Below are 26,310 nucleotides of genomic sequence, written 5' to 3' on the forward strand. Positions count from 1 at the left end.
GGCGGCGGGGCTGTTTCCCTTCCCACTCTGGAATGGGAGTTACCACAGCCATTGGCCATTAACATGCGTTTGTCTTTGTGATCTGGGCCTTCAATGTTGCAGAACACAACCCTACGTCTTGCGTATCCCAGATATGCTTTTGAACCAGTCTTCATTATTGGGGTTACACTGTGTTCCCGCTGTGGGCCTCCAGAAGCACCTCTTTCGATTAAGAAAAGCCCTTCAGATCAATATTGTCAATTTCATTTGTACAATTTAAGCATTTTGCTAGGAAGCACTGCAAGATTCAAGACATGAGACATTCCTAAGAGAAGCAAAAGATTTTTTTTCCTGTACTCGGTGTGCTCCCTGCAAACCATTAATATTTTGGGAACAGTGTCTGTGGTGTAACATGAAATTGCAAAAGTAATAAAGCAAACCTGTATGACATTAAAATAATTATTAATTGCAAACTGTTTGAAATGCATATAAATATTTTTTAAAACATTTTTCTAATGATGCACACACAAGCTCTTATCCTCTTCGATGAATAGGAGGCATTAACCCCTCGACACTCCTATTTACTTACATGTACATCATAAAAGGGTGTAAATAGGACACTCGCATGATGTATATACACATCATGGGCTCAAAGCACAAATGTGAAGAGAATTGCCCCGCCTATATTAATGCACCATGTCTGCCAGTGTTGGAGAAATGATCTGGCACAGGAATGTGCAGACCCCACGGCAGTCAAGGGGTCAGGACTGTATTGCCTGTTCACATATTTCACCTCATTCATATCATTTGATTTGCCAATACTTTTTACCGCATGAACAGCATACGTTCTTAACAACTGGGCACAACTAGGCTGCACAATGTGTATGAGTAACAAGAGGTGACAATTGCGGTAATTAAAGAAGAGAATTCACCCATAACTCTAGAATACCAAAACATTGTATTAAATGTGGATTAATTACTTGCCGTTTTGTAGACCTCGATAGATTCCAGTGGTGCCTGTAGCAGCGTTGTGAATGCCAGCGCAATCATTCAGTTTGCAGCACCACCAACAAAACGGCCAGCACGGAGGCGCGCACCTTCCTCAAAACTCCCGGCCCGCTCCAGCAGCCGGATGTGACGTCACATACAAATATTCCTCTATGAGTTGGGGACACCACGTGTCGCCTGTAATTAGGGGCTGAGGGTGCCGAGGATGAATCGCTAAATGCTGGGAGCCTCTCTCCCTTCCTGCGATGTAGGTTCCTCCAGCCTCAGTGGGAGCATCACTGGCTATGTGTAGGTATCCATCCCTGAGGGATGGCATGTGTAAGAGGACCCAGAGGCGGGATAGGGAGCATCAGAAACCACTAGTATTGCTGGTAGACAAGTGCTGTGCCGTCCTAGGGAACGTGTGCTACTAGGCGCTTGGCGAACAGCAGTGCTTTCGATTGGTTACTGGGGTGTGTAGCGCTTTCTAGTTAGATGATCGATAAACCACTGGCCAGCGGTGTTGGTGCAGTGACACGTTGGAGAGGTCACCATCATAGGGTTCTGTTGCCCTACGTTATTGATTTTCATTCTCTTGTTAACTGATGTATTGTGAAGACCAGGCCAGCGCTTCGAGGCCCCCGCTACAAGAGCTGTACGTTTCTGGACGTCCTTAATTCTTTTTTTTTTTGTTAGTGCTTGCTACTACCATGCAGCCCCTAATCGAAATATTTCTGCTTTGTACATAAACAGCCTGCACTGTAACACAAACGCACGGATTCCTGCGCGCCCATGGGATGTACTCCTAGCCCTGGCAGGGCCCTCCCCGGGCCCGGGATCACCAGCAGACGAGCTCCGCTGGATCGGGTCATGCTTCCAGGACCACTTTTACACCCGAAGTATGGACTTCGCGCATGTGCGGGCTAGGGCACCACAATTCATTCTTTTAAAACGCCTCACTTCTTCCAGAATAAAGTATAGGTTTTACATTCAAATGCGTCATCTACACGCCTCCTGCGCAGGTCATGTCACTACGTGAAAGGGGATCCGGGCACGACGTTGCAGCGCGATGTCAGCTTGCGCTTCAAAAACTAGTGCCGCACGGCACTGGTGGCCCGTTTCAGCGGGCTTTATAATTTATTTGAGGACACGGTGTCCCTAAATAAATTATAAAGGCCGTTGCAACGGGCCACCAGTGCCACGCGGCCGCCGCCCCCTAAATGGTGCCACCTGGGGCGGTCCGCCCCCCCCCCCCCCCCCCTAGCTACGCCGTTGGGTTGGGGCAATGAGAACGATTAACAAGACGTCAGCGTTTAGTTGCGTCGGCCGCGAAATGGATCCAAAAAACCAAGCTGGAGGCAGCTCGGGCGCAGCACGTCTTCCGGAGACGTGCGCGTTCACAGAGCACAATCGGCCAGAGGAGCGGGGGTAAGGGAGCACGAAGACGCCGAGACGAGGTAGGGGATGTGTGTGTGTAAGCGCCGGGGGGTTCTCTGTGTATGTATGTGCGTGCGTGGGGGTCTGTATGGGTGTTGTATGTATGTTGTGCATGTGTTGTGAAAAGCCTGCCGGAATCGGAGCGCGCGTTGACGCGCGCAACCTGATCCCGGCAGGCTGCTGCTGCGTGCGCGTGACAGTCTGTTGTCCTCTCCCCTTGAGTCCTTGAAAGCCGGAATGATAACAATAGTCTCGCTCTGCGACAGCAGGCCTTTGGCCTGCAATCGCAGGGCGAGTCCTAAAAAGGGGGAGTAAAGTCTAAGTCTATGAAAAAGGTCATGTGGAGTGACAACGCTGAGTCAGCCCGTAAAAGCAGTAGTAATTTACAGTTAGTCAAGGGCGCCTATAAGGTACTCACTTTTCAGTGTAGCACAGCTTATTTCTGTGGCGTGTGCATTCAATTCCGGTGCAAGGCAGAACGGTCACCCGAAAGTGTATATATAGTCGGGGTCATCAAAAAACATTAGAGCGCGCACCGGGCTAACCATAGGAAATGACAGAGGAACTTTATTGTTCCCACATTCACAACCATGTCCCAACAGTTAATGTCAGGTTGTGTTGATAGCGAGTAAGACTCCTAAATTTAGCGAAATGCTTACGAGTAAGTTTGTTTGAAATAAAACTAGTGTGGTTGATCAAATAGGGACAACCGTGTATTGGCAATGAAAAATGTTTTGTAGCTAGAATAAATAAAATATATAATAAAGGAATATATGGCTAGCATACGGGATGTGCAAGTGACAAAACTGCTACTATCACTGACTGATCTAGAATAATCACCCTACACCATGGAGACACTGACTACAGTATAGCAAGTGGTTTGAAAACTAAATCAAAATGGACGCCCACCCTTTCAGGTGGGAATTCTATTGATAAATTTTACAAACGAGTACTTGATGATATTGACAAATAAGACTACAAGAGAACTAGGACTAGACAAGTTTCATGACAACTTACGAAAAGGCGAACGCTCAGCCCTGAAGGTATTGAGTAATGACAATGACATCCTGATCACTCTTCACGTTCGCGGCATCTGAAAGAATTGAATCCATCTTTTGCACCGGCTACACGCGGCTGAGTAATACCCGCCACATCCCCCGGACACGTCCTAGGTGCAGTCGTCTTACATGTCAAACGGCGTGCAGTTGATCAAAGAATGTGAGCCAAGCCACGACCTGACTGCGCAACGCCTCGCGGGCGCCCTGTGTCCTGACACCTCCGAAACTCCTTACAGGTATCATCTCTTGATTCACAGTCTACCTCCACTCCTCCAACCCTTTTGCTCGTTGTGCAGTGAAGTTCACACCCAGTCCCTGTCCTGAGGAGAACCTACAATTCTTATGGTTCGAAACGCGTTGACCCCCCAGCCTGTGACAAGAAAGAAGGGTGCAGCTAGGGATCAATTAATTCCACTGTTGTGTGCCCTTGTTTGCAATCTTATAAAATACTCCACCACAGGTTCTGTGAGTTAGGCAGGCAGTCTTATCTATCTCTAGTTCCGCCTGTCCACTGGTATTTTTAGTTAAAGGACTGGTTTTTCCCTTTATGTTTTGTGTAATGTTTTATGATCGCAATTGATTCGGAATGTATGTACTGTGTACTAAGTCTTATTTTGGTGTCATGTAATTTTGAGTATTCATTATAAATGTTTGCACACCTGTATTTATTGTGCACACAATTGTAGGTTTTTGACTTGACTGTTTTGACAGGTTTTTCCTTTGAAGACATGTTAGTATGAATTCTTGAAGCTTGATTATAAATGAAAATAAATGTTTTGTTAAACAAATTGTTGGGTCACGCAGGGTCCGAATTACCCTTCAAACCATCCTGGCTAGCCACTTTGTTCTGTTTTGCATCCTGATCAGGGAAGCAGACAAGGGAGGCAATGTTGTTGTCATGAATCGTGATGATTATAATCACGAGATCATGACACAACTTAATGACAACACATGCTATGCACCACTCGCGTACAACCCAATAGCACCTCTTACTAACGAGATCAACAAACATCTAGCTGAGTGGCACAAATTTGGTCTTCTTGATGAAGAAGATTACACCTACATGAAAGTATTTAGACCAACCTTTCCATGTCTGTACACATTACCGAAGATACATAAACCTCTACCTTTTCCACCTGGCAGACCTATAGTCTGGTATAGGAGCCCCACAGAGAAACTGGCTGAGTATGTAGATCTTTTCCTGGGTCCCATGGAACGCAATTTACCATCCTATATACAGGACACCCAGCCTATACGGAGTACACTTGCAGATGTACAGTAGCAACCAGGCATGATCTTGGCCACTCTAGACGTAGTATTACTGTACACTAGCATTAGACTGGAATTGGGCTTACAAGCAGTCACACGACTTTTAAACTGACCGGCGACACAATGGCAGTTGCTATGATGGACTTGATTCTACACAATTTCTTTATATTCGACAAGAAGTGGTGTAAACAAATCAAAGGTGTAGCCATGTGGTCAAAATTCTGTCCTTCATTCGCAAATTTCTTCATGTGAGGTCTCGAATAAGATTGGATCTGGGGCACAAGAGGTGCACCATGGATAGACTATCATTTTCTGGGGTCGCTACATAGACGACTGCCGCTTGTTATGGTCAGGCACCCAAGCAGAATTGGAGCAATTCAATGCCTTCCTAAACTCAAATGATTATGACATGAAATTCACGATGGAGTACAGCAGTACCAACATCACTTTTCTAGATACTGAACTTTATGTCAAGAACGAGGGACTTCACAGTCTGGTGTTTTGCAAAGAAACATCTTGCAATCCAATTTTACATGCAGACAGTTTTCACCCAACAGATCAGATTAGAGCCATACCATATAGGGAATTTGTAAGAGCTAGAATAAATTGTAGTGAGGAGTCAGAATTTCAGAACTGTATCACTGACATGAGACAGATTCAAGAAAAGAGGCTACACTACACAAAACATCAAACTAGCTGAGAACAGAATTACTCGCATAAAAAGAAGACACGCTAAAAGCTAAAACTACAAACACAAACTGACAATCAGAAAGTACGCTTGATTACAGATTTCAATGGCCTCAGTCACACTCTTAGGAAGAGCCTTACCAGACACTGGGGTATTTTACAGTCAGACATTTCACTGAACAATCATATTACTGCCCGTCCACAAATCACCTTCAGACTGGGTAAAACACTACGCACTAGACTCAGTCCAACAGTCCCACATCAAGACAACATTTCCTAATGGCTAACTCCACATACTATGGGTTTCTACAAATGCGGAAGCGGAGGTGTTTGCAGATGGGCAAAACATGGGACAAAAACATTTACCGGTCAACACAAACCAACCTGTGATACAAGATCTAATATCAGTTGCACGACCAGATTTGTTATTTATGTAATTGAATGTGCCTGTATGAAACAATACATAGGAAGTACCATCAGACCCCTCAAAGACAGGATTGGGGAACACATTAGGGCATTACACCAACAAGACGCCAGATACCCTGTAGCGCTACATGCAGCAGTATGCCCCTCAAGGTTTACACAAAGGCTTTTCTTTCTATGGCATAGATGAAATTGAACCAAGCATACGTGGAGGGAATAGAGCTGAAATTAAGACTGACAGAAGCAACTTGGATCATGCGCTTGCATACTGTGGGACAATGTTTAAATAGCGATCATGAGATGTAGTACTTCTTGGGAGATTAACACCGAGAACGTGAGATCTAATGAAAGATTGTAGCTTTTTCACCCTCCTGCTGTGTTCCACATATCAACTGACTATATCATCGTTTCGTAACGTGGCTATGTTACTAAATGTCTGACATATGTGTGGTTACCCCAACCTCAGTAACTGACTTGTGTTGTTAAATTCAAATGTCACCATTACAATTACTTTTGTCTGTAACACAATTGATTCCTGATGTTATAATTAGCCACTGTTAACTATGGGCTACCACAATTAGTTTTTGTTTAGACGATACATTTTCAAAGACACGTAAGAAACCAAGCGTTTTACCGGACAGGTCTCTGGCACAATGGCTGTTATTACAGCCCTTCTTATCTTACTCGGTCCATAAGTCTCTTCTCCCAGTTCAACGCTGACTTAGCCTTACTCACAATTCTGTGTGATTTGAGATCACATTAGCTACTTGAATTCTACTTCAATTGCGGGCACTTTTTCCCAGTCTCCTCGCTTACTGTTCCTCAGTGCTTTCCATTCACTATCACTATTTAACTTGCTGTTCTTCTCTCGTATTCCTCTCCATTCTATATACAGACTCTAACATAAATGACTTTCCCCAAATGGGTGGTGGCCAAGATTCACATACATGCAACCGTTTTCCGTATAAACTCGAAATTCTTGCATTTGTTTTAATGACTGCTAATTCTTAGAGGGACATCTGGCAATACGTATACTTTTCCTTGCTACTTCCTCTTCTTTCACTTCTGTTTACACAACATCAAAAATCTAGGGGCATCCGTAAGAAGCCCTGATCTCTTTAGGAGTATATATTCCTTTATTATATATTTTATTTATTCTAACTACAAAACAATTTTCATTGCCACTACACAGTCGTCCCTATTTGATCAACCACACTAGTTTTATTTCAAACAAACTTACTCGTAAGCATTTCGCTAAGTTTAGGAATCTTACTCACTATCAACACAACCTGACATTAACTGGCAGGACATAGATGTGACATTGGGAACAATAAAGTTTCTGTCATTTCCTATGGCTAACCCGGTGAGAACTCTAGTGTTTTTTGATGAGCGCAACTATATATACACTTCCGGATGAGTGTTCTGCCTCACACCGGAATTGAATAGACGCAAGCCATGGGAATAAGCTTGTTGTATTTCTATCTAGGACCCTAATTCGATATTCCTGATTCATGCCCTTATGTGGTTATAGCTAATAATATCCTTATAAAAGGCATAAGAATCATTTCCATATTCAGTAATAGCCCATGCAGTCCAAAACACAGCATGGCTACTCCCATAGACTCCTAGAAAGCACAACGGGTTCTTTAAACAAACCAAGCCTCCAGCAGCCCAGGAAAACCCCATGCTCTTGTTTTGATTTGCACAAGAACTCCTAGAGTCCAGAAAGAACTGTTAGTTCTTAGTGACGTCTTATGTCAAACCCGGCACCTTTCAGGTATAAATGTACCAACGTTGCCTTAAGCAAACACACGGTGGTTGGGAGCAAAGCGACGTTCTACTTGCCCGGGAGCCCAGCTGTTATGAGAGCCGACTGAGACCGCCCCTCCCCTTGACGCACTGAGAGAGACGCTGTCTTTTTCTCCAGCCGAGAAAATCCAGCTCCGGTGTTCCCATGTACCCCTCGCGGGTTGCTGGGAGATCGAGTCCTGAGAAGCGAGATACAAGACCTCCTTCATTCTATAACCAAGGTACGGAGCTGATTGAAACCTTAGAGAGAATTCTTGATTCAAAACTCAACTTCAACTTAAAACTGCAACTTACTTACTCCTTCCCACGTATTGGGCTTAGGTCAGGTACACTAGGGTAGGCGTATCTTAGAAGCACCAGTTGAGTTAGTTAGTCAATGTTTTTATGTATGTATATATTTTATCCATTTTAAAGTATCATATGGCTAAGAAACCATATCAATGCTTTTACAGTATTATTTCATAATACTACTTTTACTGTACGCACTTTACTTTACAATAAGTATTGTAATTATGGTAATTCATTTCTCTTGCATGAGAAAGAAGACTGCTCAATAAAATAACACCTTTTATTGAAAACGCCCGTCTCTCTATTTCTCTGCAATCTGGTGGAACTAAGCATGCACGACTGACTGAGTGAAATAGTTGTCGATTGTTTCACACGACTCTGGAGATACACTCTTTATTCTGGGGGAGCAAAGTTGTCATGTTATATGGTTGTCAGAAGCGAATCCCTTCTTGTCTAAATCAGGACGGTTAACCCTTTCCTGAATATTCGAGAAAGTTTCTAGTGACCTCTGAGCTAGCTGGCAAAACTAATTAAGTCTAACAGTCAGTAGAGACCTAGATGACCTCAGTCCTACGTCTACACTGCTGTTTATGTTATTCCAATGCGCAGAGCATATTGGGAATATAGGAACTACACTACAAGCTGTGCTGCACTTCAAAAAGGGAGTACCTTATAGACGCCCTTGCCTAACTGTAAATTACTTCTACGGGCCGAGACAGCGTTGTTACCTTTTTCGTAGACTTAGACTTTAATCCCCCTCTTTTGTAGATTGCAAACTGCCGGGGACACACCCGGTGCCCCTACCATTGGCAGCCAATGATCTAAGTAAACATATACCGAGGTAAGATGTGTGCTTCACAGCGCTAGTAGCATCATTTCACTGTCTCTCATATTGAGCAGGCCAACCAACACCACCTTTTCGGTATCTCGGTTACAGATTAAAATACAGTTAAGAACTTACTTACCTTGCAGTTCAGACCTGCCGGGTTGGAATGATCTCCGGAATCTCGTATATATACATATTTTATCTACCATTTGTGACTCATTTCACACTATTGTTTTAACTAAAGTCCATTTTTAAATTTACATCTTTTTGCAGAATAAATTGCTCAAATCACAAAGAATACAGGTAGACAAGGCTTGCCTCTTTATTACCATTTTCACCCCTTTTATTGTTAACATGCGCCCCTACTATCATCCCTTTTTTCACTTTATTTATCCAGATGTCGATGCACCTGAAATTTGCCTGAATTTTGTAACCCCACACTACTTTCCAGCCGGGTTGGAATTATCACCAGCCTTGGGGTAAGAGAGCACTCAGTCTAGATACATGAACTGATCCTATTGTCAAAGGATATACACTTTTTCTATTCACTGGCTTCAAAATACCTTCTTTTTTTGTTACATGTGCCTCATTGTGTTCTCTTTAAATTACAGGTCCCCGCACCATTCCAAACAGGTAGCTATGCCTTTGTTTTATTTAAAGTCTTGTACACTCCCACTCTCAAATCTAGATAGTACATTGCCATCGCTTTCTCCCAAATGTTTTGGACCTGGGTCTCATAATTGGGTTATATGAAGTCAACTGGAGGACTTAACCTTCTCCCGTAACTACCATGCCGAGAAACCTTTGTTTGTGCACTTTAGTTCCTTCCATCACTCCTTAATCTGGTCCAACAGTCACTTAATTCCGTCGGATTTTTTAATACATGTAATGTCAATTGTCGTATAATAAGTCACTCTGCACATTGCCCATTCCTTCACTTTGTACACTGAACCCTATAAACAAATTTTAATCACAGCACTATTGTGTGTCCAACCATTAACGGTTTTTGTTGTACAGGATTTCCACAGATAATGGGTGTGTTTCACCTATGTTACTTGGGGAGAGTTTACTCTCCATTATCAGTCACTACACCTTGTTATTGTTCATAGCATTACTTGTATCGTTCCCAGTCCCGAAGAAGTCGAGGGAATAGCCTCTTAGAAGAAACACTTGTTGGCTTGTTGCTTTTCAACATAAGAATAAAAGAAACAAGAAACAACTCTTCTGTTAACTTTAATGTGAATTCTCAAATGGACTTACGTTTATGAAATCTCATGTATACACGTTTTTATGTGTGCCCAGGATTCAGGTGTACAATTTTGTTGTAGGAGTTCTCCTATACATACATATAGGGATTACAGGGGTCTCCCCTACCTGGTAAGCACCGTATTCACTTCAATTTCCTATTGCATACGCAAATTCAGCTGAGCGCCATGACTTCCTATTTACTAAAAACCCTCCCGTTAGATTATATTATCACCTCATCACTATGGGCATCACTTTTTGTATGTATGACTTTCCTGATTGGTTGCATTTCCCTTGCCTGCTCACATTCTCCTTTGCACATTCTGAACACCTCTGGTAAGCAATGAAATACATCTAATTATACATGAAGTTCTTGACTCTTCCAACCGTTATTTGATCTAACCTTGAAAATACTGATGATATCTCTGCTAGCATTCCCCTGGTAACCTCATTCTTTGCTAATTTGACCCTTTTCACTAGCTCCTGTCCCCATAACTAGTCCATCTAGAGAAGATAGTTTAATAGCTTACATCTTTTCAACCAGGGTATTATCATAAGGTTTCTCTAACATATGCTTGCTCTCATTATCTCAATCTTATATGGTCTGTTTAATTGTAGCACAAACACAAAGTAAGTACTGAAGCAAAATGTCACAATATCACCTGAGCGCAGCTGGAGAAAAAACGAATGCCTAGAAACTAAAGGGACCTACACCTTTGCCATTAAAAACAATAAATATCTCATTTGGTTGGCACAAACGAAGTTACTTACCTTCGGTATCGCTTTTTCTGGTGGATACAGTATCTGCCTGTGGATTCCTCACCTTGTGAATATCCCCTGCGCCAGCAACATTCGGAAACTTTTGTAGCTCTCCACGCCGATGAGGAATTAGACGTCACAACGCACGACTCCGCTCGCGACCTCGCTGACGTCACTGGACCCATAAGAGCCTCGTCGGCATGATGACGTCAGTTCCGCCCTTTTTTCCGTGCCCCCGAGGCACACGGACGGACCAACATAAATAGGTACAGTATGCACAGTACACAGTATTCAAACCAACACACGTGTAAAATCAATGCAAAAAGCATGAACAATTAAACATCCCATTGGAAGAAACAACCATAACATAACAAGGTATAGAAGAGTGGACAAACGGGGAGGCGGGTGGGTCAGTGAGGAATCCACAGGCAGATACTGTATCCACCAGAAATAGCGTTACCGAAGGTAAGTAACTTGTTCTTCTGATGGATACATCTGCCAGTGGATTCCTCACCTTGTGAATAGAATCTCACAGAAGTCCCCACTCCCGAAGGAGGGTGTCCACTCCCCTATACCAAGAAATCCAGAAAGACAGAAGGCGCAAAGTGACCGTCCCTCCTCACTTCGGAATCTAAGCAGTAATGCTTCACGAAAGTGTGGAGGGAGGACCAAGTTGCTGCTCTACAAATGTCCTATACAGGTACACCCCTAGTCAAAGCAGAAGTAGAAAACTTGGCTCTAGTGGAGTGAGCTCTTACACCCTCTGGATGTTCCTTACCAGCCAAAGCGTAGCAGATCTTGATGCACAAGATAATCCATCTGGAAAGTGTGCGCTTGTGCACCGCTCTTCCTTTCCTGCAGCCAGCAAATCCAACGAAGAGCTTGTCGTCCACACGATAGTCTTTGGTCCTATTGAGATAAAAGCTCACCACCCTCTTAGGGTCCAGGCGATGAAGCCGCTCCTCCCCCTTGGAAGGGTGAGGGGGAGGATAGACGGTAGACGGTAGGAAGGGTAATGGACTGCCCCAGATGGAAAGGAGTTACCACCTTAGGCAGAAAAGCAGCCCTGGTTCTGAGAATCATTTTTCAGCATGAATGGTCAAGAATGGGGGGTTTCGAATTCAGAGCTTGAAGCTCACTTACCCTCCTTGCTGAGGTAATTGCAACCAGAAAAATAGTCTTGAAAGACAGTAGTCTCAAGGGACACTTGTGCAAGGGTTCAAAGGGAGAACCCATCAAGTAGTTTAAGACAAGATTTAAGTCCCATTGAGGCACAATAAAAGGAGTGGGCGGATGTTTGTTGGTAAGACCCTTACTGAAACGTAATACAATAGGTGACCTAAATAAAGAGGGTTGGTCCGGCAAACAAAAGAATGTCGACAAGGCCGATACATAATCTTTTACAGAAGCCACAGCAAAACCCTGCTGGGCTAGAGAAAGAGCAAACTGAATTATGTTGGATAAACAGGCCCTTAAGGGGTCAATAGACTCCTCCCCACACCATGAAACAAATTTGGACCACCTGTAAGAATAAATTGACTTGGTGGAATGCCCCCTAGCCGATAAAATAACATCCACCACGTCAGGCGGGAAAAAGAAGAATTCAGGTTGCCCCGTTTAATCTCCAGGCATGAAGGTGTAAGCTCTGGAGGTGGGCGCGTAGAACCTGCGACTGCGAGAGGAGGTCTGCCCTGAGAGGGAGACTGAGCGGCGGGCACGAGGAGAGGTGGAGAAGATCTGTGTACCACACACTTGTAGGCCAATCCGGGGCGATCAATATGATTTGAGCCCGGTCTTGGATAATCTTCCTCAGAACCCGAGGAATCAAGGGTATGGGAGGAAACGCATAAAGGAGTTGCGAGCTCCAACTCAACTGAAACGCGTCCCCCAAAGCTCCCTGCATCGGATACTGGAGACTGCAGAATGACAGGCATTGAGCATTCTCTTGAGTGGCAAACCGGTCCACCCGAGGAATTTCCCACGTCCGGAAGACATGACGAACCACCTCCGGATGAAGCCTCCACTCGTGGTCGGCAGAGAACTCCAGACTGAGACTGTCTGCACGTACGTTCAGAACTCCTACTAGATTATTTGCCATCAGACAAATCGGATGGTCCTGAGCCCAGGACCAGAGACGCAGAGCCTCTCTGCAGAGACAATGCGACCCCACTCCTCCCTGTTTGTGGACATAGCACATCGCGGTAGTGTTGTCAGTTAGGACTTGAACTGACTGACCGCAAAGGGAGGGGAGGAAGGCTTTGAGCGCTAAAAGTATTCTCTGCAACTCTAGAAGGTTGATGTGAAGAAACCTTTTCTCTGGAGACCAAAGACCCTTGATCTCCTGGTCCCCCGGATGAGCACCCCACCCTAGAGTGGATGCATCCGTTATCACCGTGGCCACCGATGGAGTTAAGCAGAAGGGCTTTCCCTGAGACAGATTGCCCTCCACGCTCCACCGAGACAGATCCGCTGCAGCTCCTCTGGAGATCCTCACCGACTCCCTGAGATCTCCCTTGTGCTGATACCACTGCCTGTGGAGGCACCACTGGAGCGCCCTCATGTGCCAGCGTGCATGGTTGACCAACAGAATGCAGGAAGCAAACAGACCGAGAAGGCGTAGGAACTTCAGGACATTGTAAAACAAGGTAATCATTTCCTGAATGTCGAGAATCCTTTGAGGAGGAGAGAATGCACAACACACAGAGTCCAGTACTGCCCCTATGAACAGGTTGCACTGAGAGGGCACCAGGTGAGACTTGGGCACATTTATCGAAAAACCCAACTTGTACAACAGCTGAGTTGTCACCTGGAAATGATGAAGCACCTTCTCTGGCAACCCCGCTTTGATCAGCCAGTCGTCCAGATAGGGGAAAACTGGAATCCCCGATTTTCTGAGATGGGCTGTCACCACTGCCATCACCTTGGTGAAGACTCAAGGTGCAGTAGTAAGTCCAAACGGAAGGACCACAAACTGATAATGTTGCGACCCCATCGTGAAACAGAGATACTTCCGACTTCAGGATCAGGATATGAAAATAAACGACCTGCAAGTCGATCGACACCATCCAGTCCTCTTGCTGCAGCGCTTGAAGAACCTGCGCTAGGGTGAGCATCTTGAACTTTTCTTGCTTCAGAAAAAGATTCAAGATCCTGAGATCCAGGATTAGACGTAACCTGCCATCCTTCCTGGGTATCAGGAAATACCGTGAGTAGCATCCCGGACCACTTTCCTGCTCTGGAAGTACTTCGTTCGCGCAGTTTCTCAACAAAGTCAGGACAAGTTCTTTCTGTCCTACTCTGACAACTTTGGGGCCAGTTGACTTACAGAATCCATTAAAGCATGGATATATCTGCCCAAAAGGCAAGTGACATTGGTGGATTTGAGAGCCATAGAAGCTGATAAATATACCTTTTTAGCAGCCTGATCCATTCTCTTAGACTCTCTATCACCAGGAGAAGCTCCAGCCGATTTCTTTGAGCATGCAGCCTGAATAACCAAACTCTCAGGCGCAGGTTGAGAAGATAAAAACTCTGGATCACCTGGAGCCGCCCTATAACGTCTGGCAACCGACCTCGAAACTGCAGGAGCAGAAAAGGGTTTTTGCCAAACATCCAAAATCGGCTCTGTAATAGCTTCATTAAAAGGAAGCAAGGGCTCAATGACTGTAGAAGGAGAATGAAGCATCTCCGTCAGAATATTGGACTTAAATTCTGGAGTAGGGAGTTGCAAGTTCAAAAGATCAGCAGCCATACGAATCACAACATGGTAAGGTACCACATCACTGGAAGGAACATCAGAAGGAGGTGAAAGTTGCCATTCTGGAGATAAATCCAAACCACTTGCCTCCCTTACATCTTCAAAAAGGTTCTCAGACTCATGAAGCTCTCATTCCTCCATCTCATTTTCTCTATAATGCTGCTCCTCCAGTCACCTCTATGCCTCAGGTCTGGACCTCACCTTCGGGGCCAACGGAGTCATACACAGATCCGACTGATTCGGAACCGGCGTCGAACTCGGATCCAGCGGCGCCTTCGAAGTCGAACAAAGCCGCGCTGACGGCGCCGGAGATGGAGGAATCTGAGTCGGGGGCCGACGTTCTCGGCGCCGGAAAATGCCATGAAGGAGCGGCAGGAAGAAATGGCATGAACGGAGCTGGAGCATAAGCTTATGGAACTCCCAAATTGAATGCCATAGGACCCATGGGACCCGAAGGTGCACCAGAGGGGTACATTGCCCTTGCAAAGACTCCGGTCCTTCCCATTAAGGTTATTGGGACGGATCTTGCCCTGGAACAGAAAATTGAGGGTACTCGCCTGGCATCGGCATAGGAGCCACCGGATTCGGGCCTGCCGACGGGGTATCCACCGGAGTCGATGGCCTATCAGGTACAGGCCCCTCTTCCACAAGAACCAAGGAATGTACCGGGGAAGGATTCGGTGCCGGTGACTGCGCCGGGGACTGCGCAGGTGAATCCACTGGAGCAACAACTCTCACCGGGGCTGGAGAGGGAGATATATACTTCTTCCGATGTCGATGACCCTTCGAGGTCGACGACTGGACTTCCTCCGATCGGCGCCGAGAGCCATGCCTCTTCTTCCTATGTTTCGACATCATGGTCAGATGACAAACTCCAAACACAATCGTCGTGTGGATCCGTTATGGACCTATGTCCACCGCACTCCCTGCAAGGCTTAAAACCGGATTTTCTCAAAGACATCCTTGAGAAGAGAGAAAAAGAGAAAACAGGATACAACTGGAAAAAACAAAGTAACAAGCTACGGAGAGTCCCAGAAACCGTTAGCGTCGACGGCGCGGAAAAAAGGGGAACTGACGTCATCACGCCGACGAGGCTCTCTTATGGGTCCAGTGACGTCAGCAAGGTCGCGAGCGGAGTCGTGCCTTTGTGACGTTGTCTACCTCCTCGTCAGCGTGGAGAGCTACAAAAGTTTCCGAATGTTGCTGGCGCATGGGATATTCACAAGGTGAGGAATCCACTGGCAGATGTATCCATCAGAACATCTCTTACAAAATTGGGATCCAGTTAGCTGATAATTTCTCTAGTGAATTTTTCGCCACTGTTAAAAGACTCACCATTCAACTTGTAACAATGTCAAACTACCTTGCCAGGACCTCTAGCCTAACCTTTCTATCTTATTTCAAGATACAATGACTTGGGCTTACTTAATATTCCCTAAACAATCGTCCTTTGACAGTGTATCCTACCCTTATTTGGGGAATGTGCCAGTTCTATCCAATAATAACCCTCTCTCAGTTCTCAGTGTTATTGAGAGCATACTCTCCTCACTTAGTGTTATCAAATCTAGAACTCAATTAGCTATGCCCCATAGGTTATCTGTAGCAGCAGATACTATCTGCCCTGACTCATTAGATCTTTGCAACATATTCCTCAGTACAACTACAGGGCTGGACCTTTGGAAACAGCCACTAGTCCTGCTGTTACCGAAGACGCTTACTGCAGAATACACGTTTGAGAAATTATCACACCGTTTCTCTGTAGGCTTATAATATGAACATTCTGTAACAAAAATCAACTGTTCTGCTATATAGTAGAAACAATCTCAGCTAGGTCTATACCATTCTTGTTTCTACCCAGTACACACCACTGAAACTGCCTTGCTATGTTAGATGACCTGATTGATATTGGGTCAGCGTGACTACTACCCTGATTCTACTTGATCTTCCTGCAGCCTCGGACATGGTCTCACATACCATATTGGAATAAGCCCTTGCTCGATTGCAATCCTTTAGTTCTGACTAGAAGTCAGTCCATTGCATTATTGTCCTTAAGCTACTCTTTTGTCCCAGTTACCTGCATGGGACCCGGGTGCTCTTCACAAAACCTTGCCAGCTTCAATATCTACATCACCCTTATAGCAGCTATTGTCAAATCGTTTGGCTTCAATACAATTTCAATGCCTGCATGACTTCAGTCACTGACTGGATAAATAATAAATGTCACAAGCTTAACCGGGACAAGATGAAGTCCTCGTCCTTGATATTCAGTCCTCCATCTGGTTCTTGTTTTGATGGTGTTCAGAACTTGGCACTACCCTAATCCCTCAGCTAAAAATTCTGGTTTTCTATTTCATTGCCATCTCTTTTTCAAAACAAACCATGAGTTGCAACCACGTTTTCAGCTTTTGAGGACACTAAGAAATGTTATCCCTCTCCCTTCACCAAAGACTGTTATCCAGTCCCTAACTGTGTCTCCTCGACTTCAGGAACTCACTCTACATGGGTACTCAAGCACACCACTTTATCTAAAAGTTATTCAAAATGCTGCCGCTTCTCTTATTTTAAATCTTCCCAACCGGCCCCCTGTATTCCGATCACAATTTTCATGAAACTACACTGGCTCACTATCCACCAACATTCGCTGTTTAAATCTCTGTGCTTAGTTCATCAGGCCCTCAACAATGCTAGACTCATCTATATTAGGTTTAGATTTTCCTCTTTACTTTCATTCACACACGCTCCACTCTGCCACAGCCAAGAATGTTGTTCCACCGAGCATGTAATGTGACAGATTTGTAGAGCGCTAAGTATGAGTAAGTACTTTTTTTATTGAATTTGATTAATTAAAACCATTACAAAAATGCATTCAAGTGAAATGTTTTGATTAACACCTTGGCTGCTAAGGGTTTTCCCGCTGGGTGCTGGATTCCCACATTTACCATTGTTTGTGACAAGGTCAACTCGTCATAAGCACAGGGCAGGTAAAGCCCATGACGAGTTGACCTTGTCACTAGCATGGAAGTGGTTAAATGACTTTGATCAATGCACTGTTAAAAGGTTAAGTATCAGTGCACATGTGCGCAAGTTAAAAGTACAGTGTTCAGTGTCTTTTTGCTGGGAGCCTGTGAAGAGTTAGTACGCTTTTTGTAGTAACAAGCATCTTTTGCTTGGATGCTTCTAAAAATAGGAACTTTACAAGCTTTCCATTCAGTTGTGGATCCATTGGATTGAAGCATGCGAGTAGTGCTTGTCTCCATGTGCGTATGCCTCGTTCGTTAAAATTAGTTTTTAGCAGGCCAACCCTTTCCTTATTAGGCTTTATGCAGGAACATATTATGTGTTCAATGTCCTCCTTTCCAACTCCACATAGCTGGCATGAATTCACGTAGTTCTTTCTCAGCCATGGTGGAAGATGAGGTGTGGCTGACAGGATTCCAAGCCTGTGCTTTAAGAAGGCTTCTTTAGACTAGCTTGAGTACCCTAGTTCGAAGTATGCCAGTGATCCAAATGATTTATAATTGGATAGAGTCATCCATGCATGGCTCCTGTGTGCAAATGCAGCTTTGTCTTCTACAAAGGAGAGTTTGACAACCTTATTAGTGATGCTTTTAAAGTGCAAATGCATTGTTGAGGTTTCCTATAGGTCGACTAATCCGGTTATGGCGAGCAATTCCTCCAGGTAGGCATTGGCCGGCAGGTAGGTTATGCTTCACAGTTCCTGCCAGAGCTGGTGATTCAGTGCGTTTGTGGTGGGGTTCTTAATTTTAGGCCAGCACTTTATGTACGAACCTCACCTTGCAAGGAGATGCTTCGTTAGACCAAGTTAGAGCCGAATCTGTGCTGGTGACATATAAGGCGGTAAGTTTAACTTTACTATGTATGCTTTTGTCTTAGTGGTGTCCAGTAGTCGAGAGTCCCTGCCTCTGAAAACCTCGCTGCCATATTCAATTGATTTTTTTTTTTTAACACAATTTTATTGATTTTAGGTACAGTTTTTACACGTCAATATCACTTTCCTGCCCTATATCTTCCCCTATCACTCCTGTTTCATCCTCCTTTCTCTTCTTTATTAATGCTGCTCCCCATGGCGAAGAAAGATAGTACTTAACCCTACCAATGCGTCAATACAGTAAGTCCAACCCTATTTTACCACCCCCCTTCCCCAACTCCCTCCTCCCTCTGCTCGGTGTGTGACTGCTATCTTCGGCAACATTCTTATATTGCTTCGCGGCCATATTCTGTGGCATTCCTCAATGTATCTATCGCACCTGGGGGGCCCCATTCTCTTCTTCTTCAGTCCCTAGGCTCCGTCCGTGAATCTCTAACAGTGCCTGAACCAGCGCCTCACATGCTTTCGCCGACTCAATCGCCTTTTGAGACTCCAGGCAGTACAGAATTGTGCAGCCATAGCTTCGCTTCACTGGCTGCCTGTCGCAGAGAGGATTCAGTTCAAAGCCCTCTGTGTCACCCACAAGATCATGGCTGCCAAAAGTCTGCCAATCCTACAGTCAATCATTGTCCCATATCATCCCAACAGAGCTTTGCGCTCTGGAAACAAACGCCTGGCCACTATCCCGAGAATTTGCAAGACCAGAAGTGGAGGCCAACGATTCTCGTATGTTGCCTCCAGAAGATGGAACACCCTTCCTCACTATATTCGGTTAGAAGACCATCTGGCTTTTCGTAAGCAGCTGAAAACATTTTTAAATCCATCCAGTTACAGTGGTCACTCACGGACTAGGTTCTTAGCGCTGGGAGGTCTCATGGTAGCCATGCGCTCTACAAGTACCTTTTCTTTCATTTCATTTCTCAGATTGCCTTTAAAAGGAAAAAAATCAGTCGCTTCGCCTGCTGATATCTGCTCACTTTCGCTGCTTGCCCACTTTAAAAACTCAGTTCTCCATTTCCAACCCATAGGCCCTTCTCTTGCCTTCCAACGCTTCGCTATCTCCATTTTTGCTAGAATTAACCCCATGTCCACAAACTTGCTCGTTATTTTTGTTTTAGGAGTGTGTGGGAACCAGAGCAATATACAAGTTGCCATATCAAATGTCAGCTGTCGCTCCGTGACTGTGTTCAGTGTGTCACCTACCTCTTCCCAGTAGTCCCTCAATTTAGTGCATGACCACAACATATGTTCCAATTCTGCCCCTTCGTGTACACAGCGGGGGCATGCCACTCCTTCCACCCTAAAATATTTCCTTATCCTCCCAGGGGTCAGATACGCTCTGTGAAGTATATAAAAATGCACCAGCTGAAACCTTGCCTTTCTCGTGCTCTTCTAAGCTCTCCTCAGTATCTGCGCCAGGCCGCTTCCGGTATAGGTTTTTCTATGCCCGCTTCCCATTTTGCCTTCAGGTCGTCCAAGGGCACCAGTCCCTCATTTAACATTCTAGCATACAAACAAGTGACCGCCTTAAAGGCCCCCGCCGCTATCATTGTTTGCTGCCATACTCAACAGGAACAAAAAGAAGGGCTTGAAAAAGATAGCGTGGTACGCCCCCGGCCTCGGAGAACTCAAACTAAAGTGTAAACAGACAGCGGAGAAAAGAATTCTTAGTAGAAAAAAACAAATCTACAGAGAAGCTTTAAAAGTGTACAAATTGGAAATCTGTGGAACTCAAGCCAAGTACTACGAAACTAAAATCTCCTCAGCCGCCAATGCCCCGCGAGAAATGTTTGGAATTTTTAAAACAATCACCACCACCTGTAGCTGATACAGTTAAACGCTGTAATGACATAGCGGAATTTTTCATACTAAGATCTAATCCATCTACCTAACCTTTCCATCACCAACCACCTCCCAAAATACCCCTCAGATAGATAATGAAGGGAGCCGATTAGTAACAGATTTAAAGGCCTTTGCTCCCCTGGACCTGGAATCCCTTAAAATTTACTTGAATAAATTAAAATCAGGCTCCCCAAGAGACATGGCCCCACCTACCGTCCTAAATCAAGTCTCCCATACAATCGTTCCTACCATATTAGAACTCATAAATCTATCCTTAAGCACAGGCAAGGTCCCATCTTTATGGAAGCAAGCCATGGTTAGAGCACTGCTTAAAAAAGTAGGAGCCGACCCAGAAGTGTTCTCGAATTGTCGCCCGATTTTATTGCTGCCAGAAATTTCTAAAATCACAGAGAAACATGTGAATGCCATCTTGTCCACATATCTGGGAGACAACAACTGTTTTCACTCTACAAAAACAGGTTTTAGACCGCAGCAAGGCACAGAGACAGCCTTGACTGCGGTCACTGAGGAAACTAGAAAAATTATGGACTCCGGAGGCTCGGCAGCAATTATCCTCCTGGACCAGAGTGCAGCCTTCGATACCGTCGACCATCATCTGCTTATCTCTAGGATTAGAGAGGCAGGGATATCGGGGTTGGACTGAGGTGGCTGGAGTCTTTCTTAGACGGCCGCTCATTCCAAGTCGTCGAGGAAAACTGCACCTCTAGAAGCATGCCCTTGAGGTGTGGGGTGACACAGGGCTCATCCCTGTGCCCCGCCCTTTTTAATATTTACATGAGCCCACCCTTTCCAAAATAGTTGAGCCCTTTGGCATCCAAATTGTTACATATGCTGATGACACACAGTTGATAGTATCCCTCAACCAACCAGGACACAGCCCAAACAATTTACCCAAATGTCTTAAAACAATCTCAGCCTGGATGGAGCGCTCCTTCTTTCAACTAAACGGATCAAAAACAGAATTGATGCTTCTGGGTAAACCTCTCCCAGAGGGGTAAACCTCCTTGTGGCCTAATTGTCTGGGCAGCGCCCCAACCCCCAAAGACTAAATAAAAAGCTTGGGAGTATGGCTGGACAATAAACTAAACCTCAAAGTCCAAGCGCAGAAGGTTGCAGGATTCTGCTTCGGATTACTAAGGATGAGGAGGAAAGTTTTTCTGATATTGTCCTGGGAGACTAAGAAATTAGTGGTCCAAGCATTAATCCTCTCCCGCTTGGACTACGTGAACGCTCTATGTCGGATCACCACGATCCACAATAATGAGACTCCAGGCAGTGCAGAACTGTGCAGCCCGAGCAGCCATAGCTTCGCTTCACTGGCTGCCTGTCGCAGAGAGGATTCAGTTCAAAGCCCTCTGCGTCACCCACAAAATCATGGATGCAAAAAGTCTGCCAATCCTACCATGAATCATTGTCCCATATCATCCCAACAGAGCTCTGCGCTCTGGAAACAAACGCCTGGCCACTATCCCGAGAATTTGCAAGACCAGAAGTGGAGGCCAACTATTCTCGTATATTGCCTCCAGAAGATGGAACACCCTTCCTGACTATATTCGGTTAGAAGAAGACCATCTGGCTTTTCATAAGCAGCTGAAAACAGGTTTATATCCATCCAGTTAAAGTGGTCACTCACAGACTAGGTTCTTAGCGCTGGGAGGTCTCATGGTAGCCATGCGCTTTACAAGTATCTTTTCATTTCATATCTCAGATTGCCTTTACAAGGAAAAAGAAATCTGAAAACTAGGCTTTCAACTGGACTAATCCACCTGCTACAACCTCTTCCTTCCAGTACCAGAACACCCTCTTTGGAAACAAATCTGAATTAATTCATACAAGCTGTACAGTAAGCTGTTTTATTTAGCTATTGTTGAGAGCTATATGACCTGTTTTCTTTAGAGCTAGTCTGTCTAAGCCTTCTCATGCCAAGTAAAATTGCAAAATACAAATTAAAATAAGATGGGAATAGTTTACTACACTTTTGTATTCGACTATTCTGGGTCTGTCTGAAAGTAGTGAGCAGGGTACACTCCGGGATAAGCACTGAGTGCAGGGTAAGAGTAGTAGGAAAAGTATTACACATACTGTACTTAGTCATTCAACAAGCGTTTCAGTGATATGTGCCAGAATTCATAAAATGTGAGTTAAATGTTCAAATAAACAGCAGCCCTTACAAAACTAGCTATTACCTGGCTTTAATAGTTATATACAGGGAGGGAAATTTTTTGACTTTACTAGGAAAATTAAATGTCTTATTGGCTTTGCAATTAAAGAATGTACAATACCAGGCTCCAAAATGTTGAAGGATACCCTTTAAAAATTCAACACACAAATTATATAGTCACCATTTTAGGATTGTATCCTGCTAAAGATCATGCAAGCACTGTCGAAATGCCAATTGTGTAGGTCATACCAGCAACCACCATATACCGGTAGCATGCTTTCGCTGCGGTCTAAATCCTACCTTCAGGAAATTTTTCACACGCTCAGGATCGTAGCAATTGCTTTCTCTGCAAATACGTTCCACCTCCTTAATTTGGCCTGTCTTGCAGGCAGCTTGGATGTATTTGAAGTGAACATCAGGGTCCTGGCTGAAGTTAACAATGGATCCCAAGAAATAAAACAGACCTAAAACAGGGGAAATCAAAATATATAGACCAAAATAAGTTGTTCTCATAAATAATTATTTTGACAGATAAATGCTGCTGACAACTTCACTAAACATGGGGACAGTTACATTACAAATAAATGTTACCTTTGGTAATTCTCTTTGTGAAGGATACTTAAGCAACCACAGCAGTCAAATGTAGCCAAATGGAGGTGTAGGCAAGGCCTGACTGTTGAAGATGGCGGTAACAGACAATGTCTTGTACGGACTGTGTGCGAGCATGGATATGTTTGGGAAGGCAATAGTGCACAAAACGCTACTAATTGACCGTTTGTAGCAGGTCTGCATGCCTCGCAAAGAAATTTTTAAATAACCAAACTCTGACATCAGGAGCAAAATCGCAAGATTGAGCTACTGCGGACTGGGGCACTGGAGTTCTCCGTTGTTTTGCGTGAGAAGATCTGGGCTGTTGTGAATCTTCTTGTGAGGAACAAGGGAGTGTTCTAACAGAGTGGATTACTGTAGGAAGCTGGATCTGTATGGATAATGTTACTTATGCAGGAAGCATCTGTTCTTGGCATGTACAGCTGTAGTTTCACATGTTTTGCATACTACTGCCATCTAGTGTTGGGTCTGGTGTTTGTAAGTTGTTTTTCTTCGAAGAAGTCTTTGAAGTCACGAGGTAAGGTGACTCCTCCTTTTGGTGATAGTGCGCATGGGCATAGACTCCAATTTCAGATTGTTTTCCAGGAGAGGGTGAGAAAGGAGTTAGTAAGTGCAGAACAGAGATGTCCATGCATATGTATGTAAACTGAGAACTGCAACAACTACAGGAGACTGGGGAGACGGGTGGGCGCATATTTTGTCTACAGCTCTACATGCCAAGAACAGATGCATACTGGATAAGAAACATTATCCGTTCAAGGCATGTGAACTATAGATCACATGCTTTGCATAGACTATAAAGCAGTATGCTGCCACAGCGGTGGCTAACCTGTAGTTGTCTGAAATAGTGTTTTAAATACTGCCTGGCTTACATTAGCTTGTTGCCTTGCAAGCACATCTAAACAATAATGCCAGGTGAATGTGTGCCATTCAGACCATGTTCCTGCCTTAAAGATGTCAGCTAGGGGAATATTCCCCAAGAAGGCCATAGTAGCCACTATTTTGAGAGTGGAATGCGCTCCAGTGGTTTTATCACAGTTCTTTTTGCTTTCGATTAACATGTCTGGGTAAATTTTACAATCCATCTTACAATGCCTGATTTAGATATGGGATTGCCTTTGTGTGGTGGAGCAAAAGCAACAAAGTTGCTTTGTTTTGTGAAATTCTTTTGTTCTTTCAACGTAATATAGTAGAGCTCTTCTAACATCAAGGGTATGTAGAGCGCATCCTGCTACAGAATCAGGTTGAGGAAAGAACACAGGTAACTCAACCGATTGATTGATATGAAATTCAGAAAATTCTTTAGGGAGAAATGTACGATCGGTGAGAAGAACTACTCTGTCTCTGTGAAACTGAAAGAAGGGCTCTTGTACTTGTATAGTTAATGCCTTGAGATCACCAGCTGACCTCAGTGAAGTTATTGCGATGAGGAAAGCAACTTTCCATGAGAGGAATTGTAATTGCCACCTATGCATTGGTTCAAATGGTGGACCCATTAGCCTTGTTAGGACTGTTTAGGTTCCACTGGTGCAGGTGGGACTCCTGGTGGTACCACTCTTTTTAATCCTTCCATAAAGGTTTTAATCACTGGTACTCTGAATAAAGATAAGTGTTGTCTGTTTTGTAAGTATACAGCTACTGATGCCAGATGTAACTGAATAAATGTGTAGCCTAGTCCAGACATGTAACAAATAACAGGTGATCTGTACAGAAGCGTCAAGAGGATTGATATTGTTGTTACAATAGGTAACAAATCGCTTCCATTCTGCTGCATAGCATGCCCTGGTAGTATTCCTACAGTCTGGGGATAGGTGTAAATAACCAAACAATGACTTTATGAGCCAGATCGGCATGTTGAGTTCTTTGGGATTTGGAGGCCTCATTTCGCCATGGCTCTGAATGAGGACACTGGAGGCGTAATGCAGCTTTTGGTGTGGAACTACTGCCTGCATTGCCTTTGGAGAGCGGGTGTGGGAACCTGTAGATGAATCTTGGGCATTTTACATTTTCTGCTGTGGCAAACCGGTCTATCTGAGGAAATCCCCATTCCTGAAAGAAGGAGAAGAACCTCAGGATGAAGTTAATATTCGTGGATTTGCTGCCTCGGTCTGCTGATCAAGTCTGCAATCTGATTGTTTTCTCCTGTAAGGTGTTCTGCCAGGAGATTAATCTTGTGGTGAATGGCCCATTTCCAAATGACTTGTGCTAGGCGTGACAGTTGGAAAGAGCCCCCCCTGTTTTTGTATATAGTACATAGCTGTCATGTTGTCCGTGTGGACTAGGACAGCTTTGCCTACGAGGGGAGCTTGACAGGCTTTGAGCACTAGAAACACTGCTAGTAGCTTTAGGTGGTTTATATTGAGATTTTTGTGCTTTAGACTTCACAGCCCTGGGATTGTGTGATCCTGAGAGCACCCCAACCAGTGAGCGATGCATCTGCTGTTAGTACTGTCTGTGGAACGGGGTTGAGGAAGGGCTGCTCTTTGGATAAAGTGTTGTGGGTTCCACCACTGCAGAGAGCAATGGGTGCAGCTGTCTACCATCAGGCAGATCGGTTAATCAACCCTGTGACTGGTTCCACTGACTTGCTAAGCATTCTTGAAGGGGATGCTTGTGAAGTCTTTTATGGGGTAAGATTATGATGCAAGACGCCATAATTCCCAGTTGTTGCATGAAGACTCTGGCTGGTAATGAGTGATTGGGCTTAAACCGAGTGAGAAGAAAGTGAATACTGTGAATTCTGGCTGCACTAGGAGAGGCTAGAGCTTTCTGAGTGACTATGGTGGCTCCCAGATAAAGCTGTGTGTTTAAAGGCTGCAGATGGGACATCAAAGCATTCACTGTACACCCTATTTGACGTAGTAGGTGAATTGTGGATCGAGTGTGTTGGAGACACTTCTGGTAAGGCTTTGATGAGCCAGTCATCAGGTAGGGGGAAGACTTGTATGTGCTGTCTTTGATGAGATGCGACTACTACAAGGCATTTGGTAAGTATTCTGGGAGCAGTAGTGACTCCAAACATTAGTGCTTTGAATTGCTAATGTTGACCCGCTATCACAAATCTGATATATTTGCGTTGAGCGGGGTGAATTGAAATGTTGAATATGCGTCCTTTACGTCTAGAGTAGACTAAGTCACCCTGTTATAAAAGTGGAAGCACTTGTTGAAGTGTCACCATGTGGAAAGGTTCTGCCAGTATGTAGTGCTTCAGTTGTCTGAGGTCCAGAATAGGTCTTAATGAACCATACTTTATGGGAATTAGAA

General features: G+C 44.5%; 1 protein-coding gene across 1 annotated transcript in view; it reads right to left on the minus strand.

The window, feature by feature from the left end:
- The window catches only part of CLTC (clathrin heavy chain), a 972,839-nt gene that overhangs the window by 432,487 nt on the left and 514,042 nt on the right, over nt 1-26,310 (minus strand). Inside the window, exon 14 of the mRNA XM_086954957.1 lies at nt 22,738-22,901. Coding sequence (XP_086811083.1) covers nt 22,738-22,901 — 164 coding nt within the window. The remainder of the gene's footprint in view (nt 1-22,737; nt 22,902-26,310) is intronic.

The sequence above is a fragment of the Lissotriton vulgaris genome, chromosome 2_1, assembly GCF_964263255.1.
Source record: "Lissotriton vulgaris chromosome 2_1, aLisVul1.2, whole genome shotgun sequence".
Taxonomy (NCBI): Eukaryota; Metazoa; Chordata; class Amphibia; order Caudata; family Salamandridae; genus Lissotriton; species Lissotriton vulgaris.